The 21,800-nt window shown below is 36.8% G+C and overlaps 1 protein-coding gene across 5 annotated transcripts in view; it reads right to left on the reverse strand.

Annotated features, from left to right (window-relative positions):
- Positions 1-3,187: 3,187 nt before the first annotated feature.
- The window catches only part of MEIS1 (Meis homeobox 1), a 162,487-nt gene continuing 143,874 nt past the window's right edge, over positions 3,188-21,800 (reverse strand). For 2 of the 5 annotated variants that reach the window (XM_043988746.1, XM_043988748.1), the window contains 4 exons: positions 8,508-8,647; positions 7,328-7,417; positions 6,939-7,034; positions 4,666-4,803 (listed from right to left, as the gene is read on the reverse strand). In XM_043988746.1, coding sequence (XP_043844681.1) covers positions 6,976-7,034; positions 7,328-7,417; positions 8,508-8,647 — 289 coding nt within the window. In that variant the 3' untranslated portion in view covers positions 4,666-4,803; positions 6,939-6,975. Of the gene's footprint in view, positions 4,804-6,938; positions 7,035-7,327; positions 7,418-8,507; positions 8,648-21,800 lie in introns of all 5 variants that reach the window. The other 3 variants (XM_043988747.1, XM_043988749.1, XM_043988750.1) reach the window with 3 other exon arrangements.

Below are 21,800 nucleotides of genomic sequence, written 5' to 3' on the forward strand. Positions count from 1 at the left end.
TTCCATTTGCTTGCCTTGCTGGGAAGGAGACAGACATTGCCTCCAGAGTAACTCCTAATATCATCCATACTGCTTTAATGCGTTTATAATTCGATAAGTGATTTCAATTTGAAATTGTTAGTAACTAATTTTATGGGTAATTTTTTCCACATCAAATATTTAAGCATCAGATTAAGGGAGCCAGTTCCGACACCAAGATAAGAAGGGGGGTTTCCCCTCCGCCCTCTTCTCCCTTTCCTACCGAGTAGTTTTTCCAAATCCCCAAAAGATGGCAGTCGAATCCGAGATTCTGCTTTCCCCTAGACTGTGGAGGGAGGGAGGGAGGGGTACCAGAGAGGGAGAAGAGCGAGAGAAAAGAAGGAAGGAAAGGGGAAAGGGGATAAGGAAATGAATGAGAGAGAAAGAGGGAAAGGAGGCAAATTAATAGAAGATAGAAAGGGAGAGAGAGAGAGAGAGAGAGAGAGAGAGAGAGAGAGAGAGAGAGAGAGAGAGAGAGAGAGAGAGAGAGAGAGAGAGAAAGTAAACATGTGAAGACGACGTCGAATCTACTTTTAAAAGCAATTCTTTCGGAGATTTCTAATAGCAAGCCTCCCTGCCTGAGTTTCCTGGAAATGCTCTAGGGGGGGGTGAACGGGGAGAAGGGGACGAGCCTCAAGGAGGAGGTGGGGTGGAGATAGAAACAAAATGAAAACACAACCAAATCCTGAACTCTTAATAGAAGAATGGGGAAGGAGGGAGGGAGGACGTTCACTTTGAGCAACGCAGACACACACACACACACACACACACAAACACACACCACCCAAATTTCTAAACAACTTGTCTGCTTTTGGACAGGACCCTGCAGTTTCCTGGGGAGGGAGGAAGAGAAGGAGGGGATGTGTGTGTGTGGAGGATGGTAGGTTGAGGTTGGGGGATGGGAGTAAGTTTAGGAGGCCTGAAATGGGGGGTGGGGGTGCAGGGAAGGCAGATCCAAGGAGCGGATGAATTGCAGACTAGTTGCCAAAACTTTTTTTTTCCCCTGCTGCTGCTGCTGCTGCCGCCGCCGCCGCTGCCTTTGCTTTGAATGTGGGTAGCTAGGAAACAGCAAGCCGTCTGAGAAGACGGAATTTCCAACGTGTAAAATGTTCTTAACGGAACCATTGAGCGAGTGCAATAAGGCGTGAGGGGGAACTAATCTTCCCATTTAAATGTTTGTGGCAATTTTATCTAAATGAATTTTAATGCTAAACGAGGGTAATTCCCCATTTGTAGCGCGTTTACTTCTCTTTCCTGTGCTTCTAAAGCAGCCTAACATCATGCAATGAACAATAACAATAAAAATACTGTCAAGGCATATTATTCATTTTGAATGTGTTATAATTACAGCTGATTAAATATCTTGGGATATAATAGTGTTCTTAATTTGAAAATTTTTAAAAAGTCACATTAGAAAGCAGGTTCAGACAGCTCTACTCCCCCCTTCCCCCTCCACCACCCCTCAGCAGGTAGAAATGCGTGTGCCCTTGTTTGAAGGAGGGCGGTTTGTTTTTGTCTTTTAAGAAACATCAAAAACACACTCTCAGCGCTTCTATTATTTCCCTCACTTGGATAAGAGTCTTCAATAATCTCGGAGCTGGACCTGAAATTTACAAGAGGAAAAACTAAAACAGTATTAAAAAAAAAAAAAGGAAAGGAAAGAAAAGGGGATTATGAAGGAGGGAGGTAGGGCAAGAGATCCTGGGCGCGCGCGCGCATACACACACACACACACACACACACACACACACACACACTCACACTCACACTCACAGACACAGAAAAGACGGCAGTTATGCTTTATTCTTCTAATTCGCTATATTATAATATACTTGACTCAATAGCCATCCTTCCTTTCTATCCTCTGCTTCTTTCCCTCCTTCTCTCCTCCTCTCCTCCCCCACCCCTTCACTCTCACTAGTCCACCCCATCCCACCTTCTCTTTCTCCGTTTCTCTCTCACACTTAAAAACTCACCAAAAACAGAGTAGTAAAGTATTCAAATAAACCTAATAAACAACATGGTATGTGAATGTTGTGTGTGTGTGTGTGTGTGTGCATGAAAGGGGTAGTAAGATGGTTGGGGGCAAGTGGATGGTTAATTTATAAACATTTATTATTTAATGGAAAAGTAAATATATGGCTGTTAACTGCTAGTAACCACCTATCAGAAGGGAATTATTTCACTAATATGGACTATTTATATAGACTTAGAACTGCGTTTCCTTCAAAAAGGGAATTAAGAGAATCCCAGTGGGGGAGGGGAGGAGGGTGAGTGTTTAAGGTTGATTCATTTTATTTCCTAAAGATCCATGTGTTTAGAAACAGGCCCCAATAAACAAAAGGTGAGAGTGTGCACAGCTGCACCAGCAGGTAAGTCAGTCAATCAAATATCACCTAGTAAACCCAACCAACAACTGGCTTCTCTTTTCAAATAGAAAATAGAATTGTTTAGGGCGGGTTTATGGGGTGACATAGACTTGAATGGCAGACTTCTGAGTTTTAGCTGCTCTGCTCTGACCCCATGTTTTGTTTACAAAGCAATCACTGCTAAAAGGTTTATTTTTTATGAATCTACCCTAATTAAAATATTTGTATATTTTCCTTAGCTTTGGAAGCACAGTTTATGGCTGTAATTTTATTTAAATAAAATGATAAGGTATTCCTGCTTAAACATGTTATTTTGTATTATTTAGCTGGCTGCAATGCAGAAAGTACAGCTGTGCTGGAAAATTGGTTAATAACCAGTTTTCATCCAATGAGAACACAGAACATATTTATGAGAATTAGATTTTAAAGCCTATCATCTTCAATCCCTATAGTTAATTGTCTAATAAATGTATACTACTCATCTTAGGTAACATCCTTACTAATAGACTAAACTCTGTACTTAGATTTGCCATTATGTGCTGGAATAATTTAGCTAGTATTAGATGAGTAATTCTGTTTGATGTAATATGAGAATCTATCTGGTATCTTGCAGTTTAGTGCCCTTAGGTGTTAAATTTGCTATTAGGGCCCAAGTACTTTTTAAAAATCAGGTGTTATTAAACAAATGATTTTGTGGTTAAAATTTTGAAAGAAATCTTATAAATAAATGCATCCCTTGGAGCTAATGATTATTAATTTTATAATTACTGTATTTGTTTATTGTTATGGGATCATTACAAATTTGGGGGGGCAGTAAACAAATTTTTCAAGCAGTAGAGTCAGCATGACAAAAAATAATTTGTTTTTATTTTAGATTCAGATTTCATTACTGCACTCAAACTACTACAACTGGGCTTTGAGTTATTATACAATCCAAACTGTTTCAATCAGAAACTCTAAGACTCAGTGTGCAATGATTATTATTAATAATTAGCTCCTTGGTTTCTTGATAGAAAAAGGCTATCAACAAGCATTTGTTTAACCACAACAAAAAGTATAATTAGCTTATCCCACTTAGTAAATCTTGTATGCATGCCAACTCATACCAAACTGCTACTTTTACAAAAATTGCAATAATACAGTTCATTTTTCCAGTCCTTTTTGCACAAAATTTATTTACAATGTCTACATAAATGCTCCAAGATGGGACTATGGAAAAATACACACATGACTGATGCTTTGCTCAGAAATAAAGTCAACATATTAAAAATAAATCTTCAGTTCATGTTTTTGAGCTGCATAAAACAGGAAGTGATGTATAAGGTGGTGGTTGTTGCATGGGGACAATGATGCTCTGATGTGACAATGAGGCTTCAAAACACACTGCCTTTTGGTTTCCATGCCTCCTCCTACCAGTCTCCTTAAGACACTGCCTGGAACAGCTGATTAATCATTGTTGATGACTGCAGTTTTTCCCATCCTTCCCGATTTACATCTGTTTCAGGCCAATCAAATATGGTGAGTAAATGAATTAGACATGCAAATTCAAGCCCCAGGCTAGAGAGAAGGAGAGAGAGAAAAGACAGAGAGAGAGAGAGAGAGAGAGAGAGAGAGAGAGAGAGAGAGAGAGAGAGAGAGAGAGAGAGAGAGAGAGAGAGAGCACGCGAATGGCTGAAATCCTAGGCTGGAAGAAAGATTCTTCTGCCTGATATAGTTATTTTAATGCTCTAAAAATCCTGCAAATAAGACCTTTCTGTCATTTGCAGGATAACTGTAAGGCTTTTAATGTAAGGAGGCTTCTGGAGGAAGTGAAGAGCTATGGAAACAACACACATAGTGTGGAAAAATTTCACATTTTTTTTAAAAAATCTATAAGAAACAACGTAATATGGATAACAGTATAATAGCATTTACAATATTTCACTCTTTGTTCTCTTAATGTCTTATATAGTTATTTAGCATGTCCCCAAAGTTGACTTCGGTTGGTGTTTCCTGCTTTTTAAAGGGTCCCTATGAAGAATTAGGGATGCTCCTTGGTCCACAGTAGATGCCAAGAATGGAACTCCACAGTCAATGCAGAAAAACGATATTTGAAATCTGTCACGGTTGCAGACAATGCATATTCCCTTAAGCTACTGAGCATGAATGTCCATGACTTGTCCACTCATTATTGGGTCTCCTGTATTAAGCACTGTGGGGCTTGATGCTGACATTGGCATTCCAGGGTGGGATGGTCCTCCATGCATCATCACTGTTGGGTGGTGAGGGTGTCCAGGAATGTAGGTATGCATGGGGGGCCCATGACGCAGCTGAGCAGGATGTGGGGGCATCTGGGGTTGGGTATAACTTGGCTGTCCCATACTCACACCCATTGGACCACCCCGAGCTACATATTCCCCTGGCATACTTTGCAGCCCTGTAGAAAGTAGAAGAAAAAAAAAGAAGAAAGAAAGAAACCAACAAAAGAAATCTTGTGAAAAATCAACTTTGGATTTGTGAATTCAAGTCTACAAGAGCACCAAATGTCAATAGAAAAAAATAGTGTTTCCTTTTTAAGAAAAATGTCACAAGAAAAAAAACCGCGAACTCTTGCTTTTATTATTTTTGTATCATTGTGCTTCTATTATCAATATTTATAACAGTATTTTATGATGTGAAGTTAACCTGATGAGTTTTTATTTACTTAGAAAACATTCTTATTTAACATCCACTGGGAAGAGGCACTTTTAGCCATTCAAACATTCTATATGATGAATACATTAAATTGTTCAGTAAGCAATTCACATGGAGCTGAAATGGATAGGATTACTAAGTGTAATTGTTACATTAAACTGTATTTTTAACACATGAAATTCAATGAGTTATCAATTAATTCTTTCTTTGTGATTACTTAGGTCTGAAGAAAATAATACTCAACACAAAATTCAGTCCACCCTGAAATGATTTTGAGAACAATAAGAAAAACTGGACCTAAAACAATAACCCTCTTGCTTTGTGGGGGCCTCTTGTCTTCTGCATGGATTGCTATAGTTGATGGAAACTGACAGGTGTATTGTTTCTGAGAGCTATAAGCTCCATAATCATCAAGGGTGAAAGGCATAACGCTATTGCTAAGTAGGTTCAATTGGCTTTAGTTCTAAGTAATAGTGCACTGTGAATGCTATGAACACCTTTGAATCAGGTCTCCAGGCTCTAGCAATGACTGGCTGCTTAATCTAGCCTAAAGGAACATTTTTGAACTAATGAAAATTGCTTATAAAATATACTGTACCCACAGCTCTTTAATCAAAAAAGATGATAATATTTTTTGTAATAACCTATTAATTTAATTGGTCACGAAGCATAAAATACATCATTTAAATTTAATTGACCCAGAAACTAAGAAACAATATTTAAATTAACTAAGCTAGAAATTTCCATGATGAGGTAATAAGACTGTTGCATTCCAGAGTTCAATGGAATGTTTTCACAGCTAATTGTTAAAACTTTTTTTTTGACTCATGCCCATAGAATACCAGTATAAATTGCATTTGGCCTAACTAGTGATTTCAAATACTATGTTAATATAAGCAAAGACACAACCAAGGCTATGAAATAACTCCTTATAATTCCAGAAACAAAGCAAAAAAAAGGCAACATTATTAGGGATAATTTAGGAATTGAACAAGAGCCTTGGTGTTCAAAACAGTTTTACTGGTCTTAACAAGAAATGCTATAATGCATTTTCTCTCCTCTAAAAAAGACAAGAGCATGAATCTGGGGCAGTTTTTCCAAGGCTTACTTCACTAGGCCTGCCACTGAAGATTGCATTAATGATCTCTATTTTTGTATACTGAATAAGTCAAATCCATTTGTCACACTGCAAGTGATGGCATACTTAATTTGGATATAGTCAATTAGCCCGGGCTAAGCTCCATAGCCTGCTGTGCACACCTCTATTTTGTATTCTCCCTTTTTTCCATTGCCACACGTAATCCCATTATGATGGACAGACAAAGAGGAATAAACTAAAAAAAATGGTTTTTTTAAAGAAAAGTTTGGTTGAATGAATTGAAAAATATGCCTTAACGTCCCTAAGTGAAGCTTGTGTTTGTTTTACCCCAAAAGAAGTCTCTGTTTAGCTTTTTGGTGTCTTGCAGGTTAGTGTAGAAATGTAACTCATGCATCAACTGTGGTTAGACAGATTTATGACACTTTGGGGACATGCTTTTTCCTCTCTTTGCACTGCTGCAGACTGCTTACATTTTGCAAATCAGTCTGTTGCTATGACAACTCGCCCCCCCCAACCTCCTGACTGTTTCTTGTTTGGTCATGTGGTCAGTACTGTATAATAGCAACACACAGGGTAAATGTACATCATACACAGTATCTATGAGCTTAAAAGCTTGATCAAAACCAAGTAGACAATGGAGGAAGCAAGAAACGAGTGGTTTAATGGAAAGGAATGAACAAGCATAAAAGCAATGGGCAAGGAGAACATGAGAGAATGCAAGAAGAAAAATACACCTAGAACAAAGTGAGAATGAAGACCCCTCCCCCATTTGTACTTACTTCCCCCTTGCTTTTCGATTGGTTAACTAGATGAAGGTTACATGTAGTGCCACTGCCCCTCCATGCCCATATTCATGCCCATTCCACTCATAGGTCCTAGAAGGGAGATAAAAATCCAAGAAGAGGCCAGAAAATGAGCAAAGTCAACAGATAGTGCCAAAAGACCCTTTAAAATTACAGATTCCAGAGGGCAGGAAAAGGTTAAGATCTTCAGAGTGTAGAGATTCTCGATTCCTCTGCGTAATATCTTAGGCAAATAGAGGACAGGCAAGGCAAGGCAGGCAGCTTGAGACAAGAGCAAGAGATGCAGTGTTTGTACCTGTGCTGATGAAGGGGTAGCACTTACAAACCAGAGTAGCAACAATAAAATAACTCGATATACATCTTACCTGGTGCTCTGATGCCCATGTGTTGCTGACCATCCATTACGAAACCTCCCATTGGTTGTCCATCTGGGTTATAAGGTGTTCCTTGACTTACTATAAAAATGTAGAACATAGTTACTTACTACCAGTTTTCATTGAGAGAGAGAGAGAGAGAGAGAGAGAGAGAGAGAATGAGAATATACCACGAATGGCATTTTTTGCTTATTGTAAAAGCATAACTTCAAAACTGGGTTTGGTTTAAAATAAAATTCTTGCAATACTGCATCAGACTGCTAGGGCTAAAGTGTCAAGGTTCTAGTGACAGCTAAGATTTAGAAACTTTCTGTTTGGATTTTAATCTGGTGATCATATAATAGGTGTTGAAAGGGGGAAAAAATCCAAAATGTATGAACATGACTAGACATGTTTGGGTCCAAAGTGATACTTAACATACTTTCAGAGATTGCTCTACTGAGATGAGAGAGCATTTTTTAAAGAAAGTGTACAACCAACACCAACTTCAGTAAATGTGTTCTTTGTTGATCTTACTGCTTTCTCATAATCCTAAAACAAATCCTAGAATGAAGATGCTTCTTAGATGTTTAGCTCTAGAAGCCAAGATCTCATAGCTGTATTGGCTTTTTAAGCTTCTAATATAAATAGCTCGAGAAAAACAACAAAACAAAAACCACACACAGACACACCTTAAACCCCACAGGATGGATATGAATGAGGCTAGAGAACCCAGAACCTTGTATTTGTACCACTACCTGAATTCTACATTTTAACCGCACATTAAAAGCTGGCTTCAGAAGTAAACTGCCTTGGGTTATTAAAGCACATGAAGCTCTACCTCATTGAATGTCTTTGAACTTTACTGAGTCCCACAAGCGATCCTGACCCCTTTGCCCTTTTGACAGGTAATAAAGTTTACAGCAATTCCACACCAAGCCATGCACCAGGGAGTGGTCATAGTAGCAGAAAGAGCTGGGAAGGAAAACTCAAAAAAAAAAATAACATTAATATATCGAATGTGTACAAAGAATCCTGTAACTGAGCATATAATTTAATCGTTACTTTTCTCTGTTTGCTTTTTTTCCTCCAAATATTTTAATGATGTTAAATTGATTAGTGTTGTTATGAAACGAGACTGGTTTAATTTTAATTGTCAATCACTCCCAGCACTCATTCCCAGTTTATTTACCAGGTAATGGACCTCCCGGTGAATGGCTTGAGGATGGCTTTCGCTTGCGTGACTTGAATACAGTTACTATGGGGGACTTGCCTGCTCGATTGGACTGGTCTATCATGGGCTGAACTATTCTTCTTCTAGCATTAATAAACCTGTAACAAAAGAGTAAAGTGAATAATTATTGCATGTCTTTGTTGTTGTTTTGGTTTGTATTTAAAGGAGAAAGAAAAGAATTCAGCTATGGCCAAGGCTAGGATTTGGTTCCCTTGGCTAGTCTATGTGCAGTTTCAAATGCTGCAAAACCTATAACCCCTGGTGACCTTTGAGCATACAGGCTTGGGGTTTCTGAGTTGATTTATGTTTGCCTGCTTTTACCACAGTTGGACACTTCCATTTCATCTTTTCATGGGGGAATTAGCAGAGTTTTCAGGAAACAATGCTAGCCACCACTCTTTTCAATTCAGAGGGGGAAAAATTGGTCTACATAGGGAGATGTTCATGAGGGCATCTGTTACTTCTCCTAATTAGTGACATTTCTATCTTATGTTCTCTGGCCTCCTTTTACAATTTTTATCAAAACCTTCCCTACCTCTTGCAAACCTAATTCTATTTTAATGCCCACTATTAAGATAATGAACTGAGATGGCAGAACACCATCAAATGAGAGAATGTCTGGAGTTTTATCACCACTAACTCACACTGCTGGGGACTTCAGAGAAATGCATTCCTTGAAGAGATTTCTTGGGTGTTTTTTTTTTTTTTTTGCTCTTTATGCAAAGTCTGAGGTCAAGGCGAGGTCACAGCTATACAGTAATTGAACTTATAATCCTGCTTTCTCCCGCTAGTGCAGAAAATTTATAACAAACATCTTGTTAGAACATAATTATTGTACTAGCAGGAAAAAATGGCTAGTTATTTCAAAATAAAAAGTGGCTAAAATTTTCTTTCCAAGATTATAATAGTGAACATGTAAACTCTTAAGGTATTTTGGAAGTGCTAACCAAATGTAATAAAAATTAAAAACTGAATTCAAGGGGTGAACAAGATACACTGGATTCTGACATAGTAAATGCTTTCAATACTCAACACAGTTTTGAATACATAAAAATGAGCAGCACATAAAAATATACAATGAAAAGTTTAATAATGCACTATTAATAATTAAAGCTGCCACCATAGTCCAGTATGAATTCCACTCTGTAATTCTGCTATTCATAATCTGTCCACCTCACAAGGGAAAATGGTACCTAAATAGAGAGCCATTACATCGAATGAACATATGTTTCTTAAAGTAGAAATTCATACTCCATGACACTTAGTTTCCAAGTATCCTGGATCTTTAATGTTCCTTTATTTCCTGAAAAGTAATTAAAATAAAAATGAGAGTGAAATCTAACTAAAATGTAATGTTTTGATGGAACAAACTACTTGACTGACAATACATATTGTATCAATTCTTGTAAATATTGTCCCTGGATTGCTAATAAAAATATTTAAAACATGGATCTACAACAAATTGTGTTGCAAATCAGTTTATCATTATCTTGTATAAACCATGAAAATTGGAATCATGTGAGCAGAAGGTTAGATTAATTCTCCATTCTCATTATAAGCACAGGTGTAGCACAAACACCATGTGAAATAACTAATTAAAATGGGGGGAAAATCTGCTTTTTCATTAGCTATCTTAGGTGCATGACCAATTAGAAAATTATTTAATATTAATACTCTGAATACAGAAAAAGCAATTTTCATAGTCACTAACAAAAGTAGAACAGTTAAGAAATACCCTATCTGTGACATCATTGGTAATATATAAACTCCTAGAGGGCAGGAATCTTGTCTGCACAATTCACTTAATACATTACTCGGTCCACAGTCATCCATAGCAAATGTTTAATAAATGTAATTTGTAGTGTTGATTTATAACCCATGTATCTTTACTATGCCTATAGCAATGAGCAGATTTTATTGACTGATCAATTGGTTTTCATCTAATTAATCCTAGAAATCTGCCTACCTAATGGTAGGAAACGTTTATATAAATATGTCCATTTCACAGTGGTAGTCTAATGATTTAAAATAAAAATATATATGATAAGGGCAGCCAGGTATCGCAGTGGATAAAGCACCAGCCCTGGATTCAGTAGGACCTGAGTTCAAATTTGTTCTCAGACACTTGACACTAGCTGTGTGACCCTGGACAAGTCACTTAACCCTCATTGCCCCGCCCTCCAAACAAAAAGAAGAAAAAAAAGACAAGAAAAAACATATATATGATGAAGTTGACACTACCCATCAACAGGATAAATTATTTGAATGGTTTGGAGGGTTTTTTGTTGGTTGTTTGTTTTTTACCCCAGTTTCTGCATTCATACATTTGTCTCCTTTTGGACCAACTGAATATGGGTGAAAATGTTTGAACTAATAGGGATTGGCCCTTCCCCATGCACATGGTGACCTCCTTAGCTTTCTGTCCAACTGATAGAATCGGCTTCAAATCTCATTTTCCCACTGTCTTCCTCACTAATGGTATTTGCATACAATCTTCAATTAATCTAAATTCAATTTAATACAAATTCTAAACTCATATGATGCAAAGATATGGCATAAGGTACACTCTGCCACATTTGAAATAAGCGCATATAGATACATATGCTCACATAGTCATTTTAGCCAAGAATGCTATGCTTTTTAATAGCAGTTTTTAAACTGAACATCTTAGTTTAGAAAGCTTTCACCCAAAATCTGAAAATTCAAATGTCTTTAATATAATATTGACAAATACAAATAACTATAACATCTATACTTTTATGAATAAGTCATTACTTGATCAATTACCAATAGTTAAACATAAATAGAGGAAACAGATTTGTTTCAGATATGAATCCATTAACAAAACAACAACACAGTATCCCTGGATCCATTTGACAGACATCCTAAGAATTAAACTCTTTAATGCACAGTTTCTTAAACATTCGCATTGGTACTTTTTGTACTCAAGTACTGTTATAACACAGCCATGGCTTTAGATGGCTTCAGGGTGAATTCATACACAAAAACATTTTCCTTCTGGGCAAAGTAATAAAATGACATTCTTGCTCCTCCCACTAGAAGTCAAACTGAGGTCAGCTCCTCATCCCTGTATCTGTTTAAATAAACTGGTCCAGCTGTTTGTTTCCAAAATGCCCTTTAACCTTCTGTCTCATCCTCCCTGCCTTTGTAACAGAATGCTTTCCTTTCCATTGGGGCAGACTCTAAGCTGCCACAAATTTTCTGAAAACTGAACAAGAAACTTACTCAAAGTTTTCTATGAAACTAATTAATGTTAGTTTATTTAAAAAACCCAATAAATTAGTATGCCTCCTTGTTCTCCTTGGGAGGAAGGGGAAACTCAACAGAACATCTTTTTAAAACGATATATACATATGCACACATATATGTATATATGTATTTTTGTATATGTATATATGTGGTATCTTGTTTAAAGCTCCTCACAGCTGTTTATACATATTGGTACCCATGCATATGAAGACATTTTGTCCTATGGACCCAAGAGAAAGCTCTGCTTATTGATGGAAGAAAATAGAGCACTATGAAGTGACCCCCCCCCACTGATTATACAATAAAGTAATAAATGGAACAAAAGTGTCATTAATTAATTTATAGGCATGTATACATAAAAAACATTAGTTACTCTGAGTTTGAATTTTCCATACCACCTCTCTTCATAAAGTTCTACAATTCAGAAAATTTAAAGAAAAAAAATCCTAGAAACTTTATTTTATAGGTTTTATAGTTGTTGGCTGTAATCTAATCTCAATTTACTCCAGTTTCTAAAATTCAGAACTAGTTAGTTTTGCATAAAAAGGCTGCCATGTTTGTAAAGTGGCTATGGACATGTAGGCCAAAAGTAACAATATTTTAATAACTTTTGGAACATTATTTTTTTCTTTTTTTCACCACTTATGAGGCTTGATTTTTCATATATGATGTAAGTTCATTTGCTATATAGGCTGTATATGATGCTATGGTATTGCCAATTAAAAACAAAATAAAGGAATTATTAAATATTGAAACTCCTTTGTGACTTTTGGCCCATCTTGCAGTTTTTTTCCTTAAAGTTCACAGTGAATAGTGACATATAGTGAGTAGCCAGAAACAAATCAAATGCTCTAAAAGCAGGTTTCTTTGACAAACTGCTGGTGAACCAGTTATTCACATGCTGAATAACATAAATGTCAAGAAGGGCTTCATAAAAAAAATTATTTTCACTTAAAAAAATCTAACTCTCTTTGTGAAATTAGGACAAATGATATAAAAGGAATAGATTCTCTAAATAGCAGATAATATTGAAATAGAGAAGAATTTGTTTCCCTCTATTTATACTATCATGGGTCAGGTTCCCTTCCTATAATAAAACACAAAGCCAAACAAAATGCCTACAGAAGAACTAGTTTTGTTTTGTTTTTATCAATTCATTCTATGTCAAAGTAGGTTTAGATGTGATCCTCTTTACTTAGTTACTATTTAATGTGTGTGTGTGTGTGTGTGTGCGCGCGCGCGCGCGCACACACACGCGCATTCTGCACTAGGTAGAAAGGCAAAATGGTTAAATGAGAGTTTATTTGGCTTAATCAAAAGATTCCTGGTTTGTTGGAGCCAGGAGGAAGTAGGTTCAGATCTTGCCTCTGACATGTCCCAGCTGGATGACCATGAACAAATCAGTTAATATCTCTGAGCCTCAGTTTTCTGATCTGTGAAACTGTGAATAAAATATTTTTTTTTGTTATGGGACTCAAATAACAAATGGAAGGGATGTGAGGTATTCTTAGAGTACTATATGTGTCAGTTGTTTTAAGGATTAAAAAATTCCACAATCCCTGCTTTCAAGAAATTTGAAGGTTGTAAATTGGGTAAAATCTCAGATTAAATACCTTCTGAAGGAAAAAAAACATTTTAAAAAGACATTGGGGGGCAGCTAGGTGGTGCAGTGAATGGAGCACTGGTCCTGGAGTCAGGAGGACCTGAGTTCAAATACAGGCTCAGACACTTAACACTTACTGGCTGTGTGACCCTGGGCAAGTCACTTGGCCCCAACTGCCTCACACACACAAAAAAAAGACATTGGTAAAATACATCTCTTAGCTGGCACATTAAAGGGAAAAGAATTGGACTTTAAACGGCAAAAAATTCTAAACTAAGGAAAAATCCATTTATGGGTAAAAGAGGTATAGTTATCTCAAAGTTGGCCTCAGATCAATCAATAAGCATTTATTAATACTATGCATCAGACAATGTAATAGGCAATAAGAATACAAACACAGTAGAAATTTTTTTGGTCCTTGCCCCCAAGGAGCTTACAGCCTAGTTGGGGAAGATAGCACATACATATATAATACACACATTCATATGTAACATACATAGCTGTATACAAACAATAAATAAACAGTAATTGACAGGGGTAGGCACTAGCAGGAAACTATAGGAAACAGGGATTTAGAAGGTGGTGCTTGAGCTAATTCTTGAAGTACTCTAGGGATTCTAAGAAGTAAAAGGGAAGAGGCATGAGGGATGGCCAATACAAAGGCATGGAAAGGGGACATGGAACATCATGGATAAGAAACAACCAGAAGACCTGACATGGTAGTGTATGCCTGCAATCCCTGGAACCTGGGAGGTTGAGACTGGTGGATTGCTTAAGTTTGGGAATTCTGAGCTTCAATGGTGTTAAAGCCAACCAACTGTTCACATGAAATCTGACACCAATATGGTTGAACCCTGGAGCAGGGAACCACTGAGCTGTCTAAGGAGGGATATACTGGCCCATGGTGAAAGGAAGGCAGGTCAAAGCTTCCAATGAATGGCTGCTACACTTCCAGTTTGGGCAAAATAGAGAATGAAGTAAATAAAGTAGGAAGGAAGGAAGGAAGGAAGGAAGGAAGGAAGGAAGGAAGGAAGGAAGGAAGGAAGGAAGGAAGGAAGGAAGGGAAGGAGCGAGGGAGGGAGGGATGGAGGGAGGAAGCAACAACAAGAAGGTCAATTTTGCTATATTAGAGTATATGTGAAAAGGAATAATGTTTGAATAATTCATTAATAATTATTAAGCACCTACTATGTGCCAGGCATCATGCTAGATGCTGTATAATTAATATAAAGAATGAAATAATCCCTACACACAATGTATTTATATTCTAAACTGAAAAGAAGGGTAGTTTGGGGCCAGGATTTTGGTGCCAAACAGGGGCTTATACAGGGGCTTACAAAAGCTATTAAAGCTTAAAACTGTACTAAGACCTTTGGGACACCTTGTATTCGCTCTTTGAAGCAAAAGAGAGCCATTCGAGTTACTGCTTTATTTTTCCCCCAGTGCTCATTCAATACCTCTTTTTAAAAAATCTTTCTTTTGACCATCTGCATAATTTTCTAATAGAGACCTAGTGATGTAGCTGTCTGCAGTTGACCTTTGTTTTCTAGTTCACACTCCCCATTTTGTTTCATTCACATCCAGTGGTTGGATACATAACTTTTGTTTCTTCTAAGAACAAGCAGTGATCAGGATACTATTTTCATTTACTAAGCAATTAAGAGAACAGTATTAGACCTTGGTTATACAACCAACCACAAGGTACATTTTCCTAGTTTTATGTTGCATGACAGGTGACATTTTTCACAAGGCTCTGCTCTTTTCATATATCTTCCTATGACCCTTTGAGATCCTTCTGTTCCTGTCTGTGATAACAGAATCACACTTTTGAAATTTGTGTTTTTATGCTTCCCAAATAAATTCTGCTTTATTGGGTTGTAGATATAGCTTTGTTTCATTATCATGGTCACCAAAAGGCTAAGTTGACTTCTTAATATAATTCCTCCAAACTTTTTTTTAAGATACATTTTTATTAAGTGTATTCTACCTTACAAATTAAACACTTTCTAGGAAAAAAATTCTCAACATTCCCATTTTCCAGGTCCTCAGAGGACTTCATGTTCCTCCTTGTCAATGTCACATAAATATGAGGGGGGGGGGGTGAGGGAGAAAAGGGAGGATGAATGGAAGGGAAGGAAAAGGAATTCCATCAAAATTGGTGCTATTAAGTCTTAAAAGCCCAACACTTCAATCATTTTGAAATATACCCTAATATACCTGCTGATTCTGGGTTTAGGAAATCTAAGAAAACACATAATTTCTATGCCATGGTAGCAACTATTAATGTTAGAAATTTCTTTGGTATATACCATGTTTCATCCCAGAAATTATCATTTATGGTTTGTTGCCATTTATGACTACAGTTATACATAGTTACATATATTAATAAAGTGTATCTCTACCCATTCTTTAATAAGAATGAAAATAATTTTCTAACAACAAAACTAAGGCTATTAAAATGATATATAAATATTAAAATAATGTTTCAGAAAATAATATTAAATATTCTTCAGTCAATACTAAAACAAATACAAATATTACTTTCTTTAGGGAATTTTCATTCTAACACCAAATAAAAATATCCTCTTGCCCTAAAACAAGAAATAAGCCTCAAAAACTTCTGCTGGAGTTATTAAAAACAACTTGTTTTATTTTAAAATTAGTTATCAAACTTAATGACCCATAACTGACAGTCACTGGCATCCAAGTTTTCTGTACTCCCTTTCTTTGTGAAATAGGGCTTCAAGACACTCAAGAAAGTTGACTAAATCTCAAGTCAAACCTTATGAAATCATGTTTTTGGCAACATTTCTAGCTTCCTAACATCCGACAAACTACAGACAGTTCCAAGATTATAATATATCACTGACAATGCTGGAGGGAAATCTGGGGGAGAGAAGGGATAGCAGAGGGTGGGGGTGGGGTGCAACAAAAGAAAGACAGCGGGGGGGGGGGGGGGGAGAGAGGAAAAGAAGATATGTTCTGCTACCCACTCACTTTAGAAGCACAACGTTAGAATTTACTCAGATTATAGCAAGTCCATCAATCAGAGATAGCAGAAGATTTTTCCTTGAAGTTCAGTTTTACTTCTCTGGCATTAATGGAATTAAATATTTATCAAATTATCATAGAAAAGTTTGGCGTTATGCCAGACAATGAAGCTACATATAAGATGTTCAGTAAGAAAACACACACACACACACACACACACATATATATATAAAACACACATATATACATATATATGAAACTACTAAACTACTGATATATTTGATCCAAAGTCATTTTTAAAATACCTGCACTGCTCTACATTTGGGGTTTTGAAACCTTAACTCTTTGACGATATATGTGTGTGTGTGTGTGTGTGTGTATGTGTGTATGTATATATATGTATGTGTGTGTGTGTATAGAGAGAGAGTATCTATCTATCTATCTATCTACACACACACACACACACACACATATTATTTATTCTCTAAAGCCTTACTTGAAAGCAAGGTGTTAAACTGTTATTTTACTCTTAAAATCAAAGCCTGCTAATTAGTATATATTTTTTCTATTTAGGAAATTGAACTAGCTCTTTTTTTTTAATAGTGGGGGTCCCATCTTAACATTGCTTCTCTGCTTTCCCTTGCCACTCCCATTCAGAATCAGAGATGAGCGTGACTAAAAAGCATTGATAGGAAATGTATATGATAAAATTATTTATAATTATGGAATACATTTTATCTCAAAAGCATACCAAAGTAAATAGTTTGAAATTTAGCAGAAATAATTCTATGTTAGCTCCATATGAGAAAAAAAATATGTGAAGTGTGACATTGAAGATCTTTTAGCATAATGTATTAATATTTTGGACACTGTTAACTGGGTTAATAAAATACTGAATACTGTTCTTGTAGAACGCATTCTAATAAAACAGTAAGATCCAAGGTTTTGTCCTTAGCTCTCTGCTTGTGACTCTTTACACTGTCTCTTTTAGCAACCTCATTTACTTCCATGACTTCAATTATCACCTCTATGTGTATGGGCTCTAAGTCTATTGCCAACCCCTCTAATTACCTAATGAAATCTTTTACCTGAGTCTCCTGGAACCATCAAACTCAACATGCCCAAAATTGAGGTTATTCTCTTCCTTCCTAAACCTGTTCTGTCCTCCTTATAACATCACTATTTGTATCAGTGATACCACTATTTACCCTGTATCTCAATGTCCAATCCATGACATCTCTGACCCTTCCTTTTCCCTCACTTCTCATATTCAATCATTTACAAAGTCCTCTTGGGGGCGGCTAGGTGGTGCAGTGGATAGAGCACCGGCCCTGGATTCAGGAGGACCTGAGTTCAAATCCGGCCTCAGATACTTAACACTTACTAGCTGTGTGACCCTGGGCAAGTCACTTAACCCCAATTGCCTAAAAAAAATAAAGGAAAAGGAAAAAACAAACAAACAAGCAAACAAACAAAAAAAAGTCCTCTTAATTCTACCTTCAGAATGCCTTTCACATGCATCCCCACATTCATCTCTATTTCTATCATCACAACCTTCATTAGTGTCCTCATTACCATCCACTTGGACTAGAGTAATAGCCTTCTAACAGGTCTTCCCATTTTCACTCTCTTTGCCCTCTAATCCATGCTTCATACTGCTCCTAGAGTAATCTTCCTTATCTGTGGATATCCCCATGTCTCTGCTCTGTTCAAATTCTTCAGTAGCTCTTTACTGTATACAGAATAACTATTAAAGCCCTTCTCCTTGGCCTTCAAGGCCCTTCACAGTTCAGCAGCACTCTCCCTTTCTGCCCTTCATATGATACATACTATAACCAAATAGTTTCATGAATTTGTCCAATGTATTGCCTCTTTTGCCTCTCTTGCAGTCTTTTCTTCTTCACTTGCTGGATTCTTCTTTACCTTTAAAGGTCAATTTAAAGAGGTAAAATGGGTTAATGGATAGAGCAGTGAACCTGGGGTCAGAAAGAGCTATGGTTGAATCCTGCCTTAGGCTGTTATTAGCTATTTCTTGTTGCTAATTTGTTTCAGTCATGTCTGATTCTTTGTGGCCCCATTTGGGGTTTTCTTGGCAAAAATACTGGAGTGGTTTACCATTTCCTTCTCCAGCTCATTTTACAAATGAAGAAACTGAGGCAAACATGGTTAAGTGAATTACCCAGCATCACACAGCCAGTCTCTGAGACCAAATTTGAATTTTGGTCTCTCACTCTAGCCCTATCACTCTATCCACTCTGCCACCCAGCTGCCAACACCATATTTCCTAGTTGACCCAGCAAATAACTTAATCTCCTAGGGCCTTAGTTTGCTGATTTGAAAAATGCAGCATTTATATACTAACTTTTATATACTAACATTTATATACTAACTTTTCTATGTTTATTGCTTTAGAGCTGGAAAAAGAAACTAAGGCCCAAAGAGCCTGAGTGACCCATCTAAGGTTATACAGTGTCAGAGAGGGAATTTGAATCCAGGTACTTTAACTTCCAAGCCAATATTCTTTCCACTGCATCATATTGCTTTGTAGTCTTCTCGGATCTCTCATATTTATAAGGACCTTCCCCCTTTGGATATAAGAGAGGATTTAGTTTTTAATTCCTATAAAAATAATAATAACAACATCAACCATAACAATGACTGGCATTTACATAGTGCTCTAGGTTTTGTGAAACACTATATAATAACTGAGATTAATTCCGCTGTTTAATGTACAATCTCATTTGATCCACACAATTACCTTGAGAGGTACTAGAGGCATCATTAGTCTTATTTTATAGATGAGAAAACCAAGGTTTAGAGAAAATAATTGACTTGCCCATGGTGACATAACTGGTAAGTACTAGAGATAGGATTTGAATCTCAGCCTTCCTGACTGTAAGTCCAAGACTTTCCACTATACCATATTGACTTTCCCATTCGCATATTATGCATTTTAATTCTCTACCTACATGCTTTGTCTCCTTATTTAACTCTAACTAAAACTCCATGAAGATAAACATCACATCTTACCTAAACTTTTTATGTCCTCAATCAATCAATAAGCATTTATTAAACACCTACTCTATGCCAGAACTTAGTGCCTAGTACAGTGCTCTGTATGTATTAAGGGCTTAAGAAATTCTTGTTGAAGTAAATAATATTTGATATGCACAACAATACATAGAATAGATTTCTTAATTTTTTAACACTATAGGACGATTTCCCTTAAGCAGAACCATTTATTCTTCATTTAACCTTATTCCAAGTTTCCATAATTTCCTAATATTTACACCCCCCAAACCCTGAAAGTAACACTAAGCCAAATATATAGGTAACCCCTACTTAAAAGTATGCTTTGATATCCATAAAAATAAGGCTTCTAATAAACAAAGTAGGAAGTATGTTCACATAGAAGATGCTTCACAACCAATAAAAGTGAAAAATGTAAGCATGGAAAAGGGTAAGAGATGAGGCTTCTATGCCCTATGACAGGAGTGCTGAATCTACTGAAAGTTGTTTACTGTATTTTCTTGAAAGTCTCCTGCTAATTAGACTGTCTCTGATACTCAAAGTATTTTCCTCCACCATAGGAACTTCTCTTATTCTGGATGGTTCCCCTGAGTCTACCCTCCAATTTTCAAAACTTAGCTCCCCTTGTCCTTTTTGTCTAGTTATTTAAATGGCAGACTGGTATCCTGCTACTTATTATCATTGTTTGCTAATAGATGCTACCAACTTGCATAGCCCAACCTGAGATTCCCTACTGTTTCAGTCTCTGGGTTCTGTAAAACAAATTTGTCCCCAGCCTTTTCATGTTAAGCCTCTACAATGCTGCCAAATGATTTCAGTGCCTATTCACCTATTCTAGCCTTTATAGAAATTACTGATGCACTTTTAAATTTTGACTCCAGAACTTATTTTTCCAATGTGTAAACAAAGTCTACAATTTTTAGGAAATGCCATGACAAAAAGGCAAAAGTTGTCCCATCAGGTCTATAACAAGTGCAACTTTTAGCCAGAAGAAGGCATTTTAAAAAATGGTTTCTCTGAAGTGGTTGTCCTCAGTAACTATGTGTAAAATTTTCTTAAGTGCATGCATTCTACTTAAGACCTATTAAACATATATGCATCTACTTTATTTTAAAACATGTAATTCATTTTTAGATAGTCATATGTGATTAACCCAAGAGTCAAGGAATTTTCTTCTTCATCATCATCATCATCACATCGTCACCACTAGCATTACATAGAGGAAGGGAATAAGCACTTATTAAGAAGCTACTATAGACCAGGCAGTGTGCTAAGTCCTCTACAAATATTTCCTCATTTAAGCCTCACACTAACTCTGCAAGGAAGGTACTATTGCTATCCCCATTTTCCAGCTAAGGAAACTGAGAAAGACAGAGAGCTAATTGACTAGGAAATGTGTGAGGCCAGATTTGAATTCAGGTCTCACTGACTCTAGAATCAGTGCTTTGCCTTGTTGTACCACCTGGTTGTCTTTCAGATTTTCAAAGTGCTTTACATTTGTTATCCCATTTGATCTTCTTCCAATTTTGACAGCATGGTATAATAGAACGTGCCCTAGGCTGTGAGTCAGAGTTTTTATTCTAGTCTTCCTACTCCCTCAGTGGATCATGGGGTGATAGGATCATAGATTTAGAACTGGAAGGGGCTTCACAATTCCCTGAAGCCAAGCCTTCTTTTTGCAGAAGAGGAAACTGAGGCTCAGAAAGGTTAAATGACTTGTCTAAGCTTACATATACAATGTACAAATGTCTGAGGCAGAATTTGAACCGAAGTCTTTTTGTCTCCAAGTCCAGTAAATGAGATCTCTTGAAGATGATGAATAGGGTCCCTTCCAATTCCAAGATACTTTATAATCCATGATGAGTGGGAGCCCTTTTAAAGAAGGTCCCCAAGGAGTCGGATGGAGATTGGGGCGGGGGTGGTGGTGGTGGTGATCATAGAGTCACAGAACTGGAAGCGACCTCAGAGGATTTAGATAACCCACGAAAAAATAAATCCTTCTAAAACTTATGTGAATGGGCATTTAGGCTTTGTTTGAAGACCCATCACCTTCCAAAGCAGTCCATTCTACTCAAGAGTATGAATTCTTAACTGTTTTTTCCTCCTACCAGGTGTAAATCTGCAGCTTGATACAATATTCTTAGTTATTTCCTCTGTGACAAACCAGAGCAAATCTAATCCCTTTTCTGCATAACTTCAAATTCTTGCCAGTTAAGTTTTATCTTTCAGACGAAACACCCCCAGTTTCTCCAAATGATTATATGTCATGATATCTAGGGCTTTTAGCATCCTGGATGTCTTCTCTGGCTTCTATCCAGCTTATTGTCTCTCCCATAATGCAGTACATAGAGTTGAAC

Source organism: Dromiciops gliroides, chromosome 2 (genome assembly GCF_019393635.1).
Source record: "Dromiciops gliroides isolate mDroGli1 chromosome 2, mDroGli1.pri, whole genome shotgun sequence".
NCBI classification, from domain to species: Eukaryota; Metazoa; Chordata; class Mammalia; order Microbiotheria; family Microbiotheriidae; genus Dromiciops; species Dromiciops gliroides.